The 1,902-nt window shown below is 34.0% G+C and overlaps 1 protein-coding gene across 1 annotated transcript in view; it reads right to left on the bottom strand.

Moving 5' to 3' along the window:
• Nucleotides 1-998: 998 nt before the first annotated feature.
• Nucleotides 999-1,902, bottom strand: part of LOC102200248 (heparan sulfate glucosamine 3-O-sulfotransferase 3A1-like) — a 35,254-nt gene continuing 34,350 nt past the window's right edge. Inside the window, exon 3 of the mRNA XM_013908951.1 lies at nucleotides 999-1,004. Within this exon, the coding sequence (XP_013764405.1) occupies nucleotides 999-1,004 (6 nt within the window). The remainder of the gene's footprint in view (nucleotides 1,005-1,902) is intronic.

Below are 1,902 nucleotides of genomic sequence, written 5' to 3' on the forward strand. Positions count from 1 at the left end.
GCACACATTGCCTCAAGGCAAGGAAGGCCAGTGACATTAAGTGTATTCAATACACAAGGAGGCATGTTGAGGAAATCTGAGTCACAGTTTGGGAAGGCCCTTTTCCTCCATCGGAGTCTATGTCTCTTGAATAACAGTGAGTGCTATCTTTGCTTGCAGCTTCATTAACTGAAGGTGGGTAAACGACCCTTGAAATAACAAACTCACAACTCTGGAACTGAAAGTGTTCCAACACCACATTCATCCATGTATAGTAAATACATAATGAAATGAACGACCTGAAATTAAAACGAGGATAACAATTTTTTAGCACACACAGTATAAAACAAACAAAACTCTAAAAGCATGGAAAACATAATAATAAACGAGGACACACTCACCGAGGAGTTGCTCAAAATGCATACTTGCTTCTCGTGTACCTCTCGAATAAATACATTTCAAAAAATAACTATGTTTCATCTTTTCATATTACTTTTGCTAGAAAAAATGTGAACATTTTAAAGCAGTCATGTTTAATATATGGCATTAGTTTTTATCAGAAGCTCCTGGACACTATGGGATTTTACCCATCCTCTTGAGGAAGCACAGCACACAATAATTTCCATTTCACAGCCGAGGACTTGCAACGTGAAAGAAAAAAAAGTTTCCCCAGATAATGCAGACAGATATGATGCAAATCCTCCAACAACTCACTCTTTTTTTTTTTTTTTTTTGAAGAAAACATCTCCATGAGCGTGGATCACAACGAGTTCTGAGGATGGAAAATGTAGCAGAGAAATATTGCATATCAAAACTGCCACTGAGGTGAGATAGGGCATCTTGATCTTTTTTAACAGCCCTGTATTGCTGCTAGTGTATTAATGCTGAGGATGGAGTGGTGGAAACACTGTTTGGAAAAAAAAAATACAAGACTTTGAGAACAGATTTGGGAATCTAAGAGAACGGTAAGCAAACGAGTGAATAAAAGCACTGGTTCTTTGAAAAAGTGTAAATATTCTTCAAACCTATTAGGAAAAAATGTCATATCTCGGCAAAAAAACAAAATTAGGCATTAAAAGTGGCAATACTAATATTGATAATATAATAATAATTATTATAATACCGTAATTTTACGTATATAGTTTTTTTAATTTTGAATATTAATTTGCACTAATTTGAGAAAAATACAAAATTAGCATAAAGCTATGCCATTTATAAGGGGTTAAAAACCACTAGGGAAATAATATTTAGAGAAAGTGTAAGGAATCTCCATGGTTTTTGAACAAAAGTAGCAGAAAAAAAGTTTGTTTTTTTTCTTATACCATTTTGTATCACCCTCAGTAAGGTACTCGTAAAAAACAAATACCAGATGATGCATATGCAAGTTAACTAATAAAAGCTATCACTTCTTTTAAATCAGTATATTGTTTCCTTCTAACCAGGCTCAGTTCACAGCCATGTGTTGCAACTGCTTAGGTCACTAGCGAGTTGCAGCCATCTCATGCAGTTTGTAATGAAGATGCTTTGAAGCAGAATGTTTTCTTCTCAGTAAATGTTTGGTGAGTGTTTAGAGATAAGCTGGGGTCTTCCACAGGCAACACTGCAATCTGTTAGCCTCTGAAACAATCAAGAAGGTTTTTGGTACACCCTCACATCTGTGGCCAGATTTTACTTGGTAACATCCAGCAACCTCCGGCAACCACTCACCAACCGGTTGCAGAACACACATTTTTCTCTAGTGACCTGTTTTTGGCAGGGGGTTGACTACTATAAATAAAAGTACTATCAATCAAATATATCTCAAATAATTAAGTATTATTAAAAATTAATTAATCGTTTTTATGTCATAAAATATTTTTTAAAATATAAATATTTCTATATAATTTTTTTAATAAACTAAATTTAATATGATAATTATATATG

Source organism: Pundamilia nyererei, unplaced genomic scaffold (assembly GCF_000239375.1).
Source record: "Pundamilia nyererei isolate P.nyererei 1_Seehausen unplaced genomic scaffold, PunNye1.0 scaffold00017, whole genome shotgun sequence".
In the NCBI taxonomy this organism is placed as follows: domain Eukaryota; kingdom Metazoa; phylum Chordata; class Actinopteri; order Cichliformes; family Cichlidae; genus Pundamilia; species Pundamilia nyererei.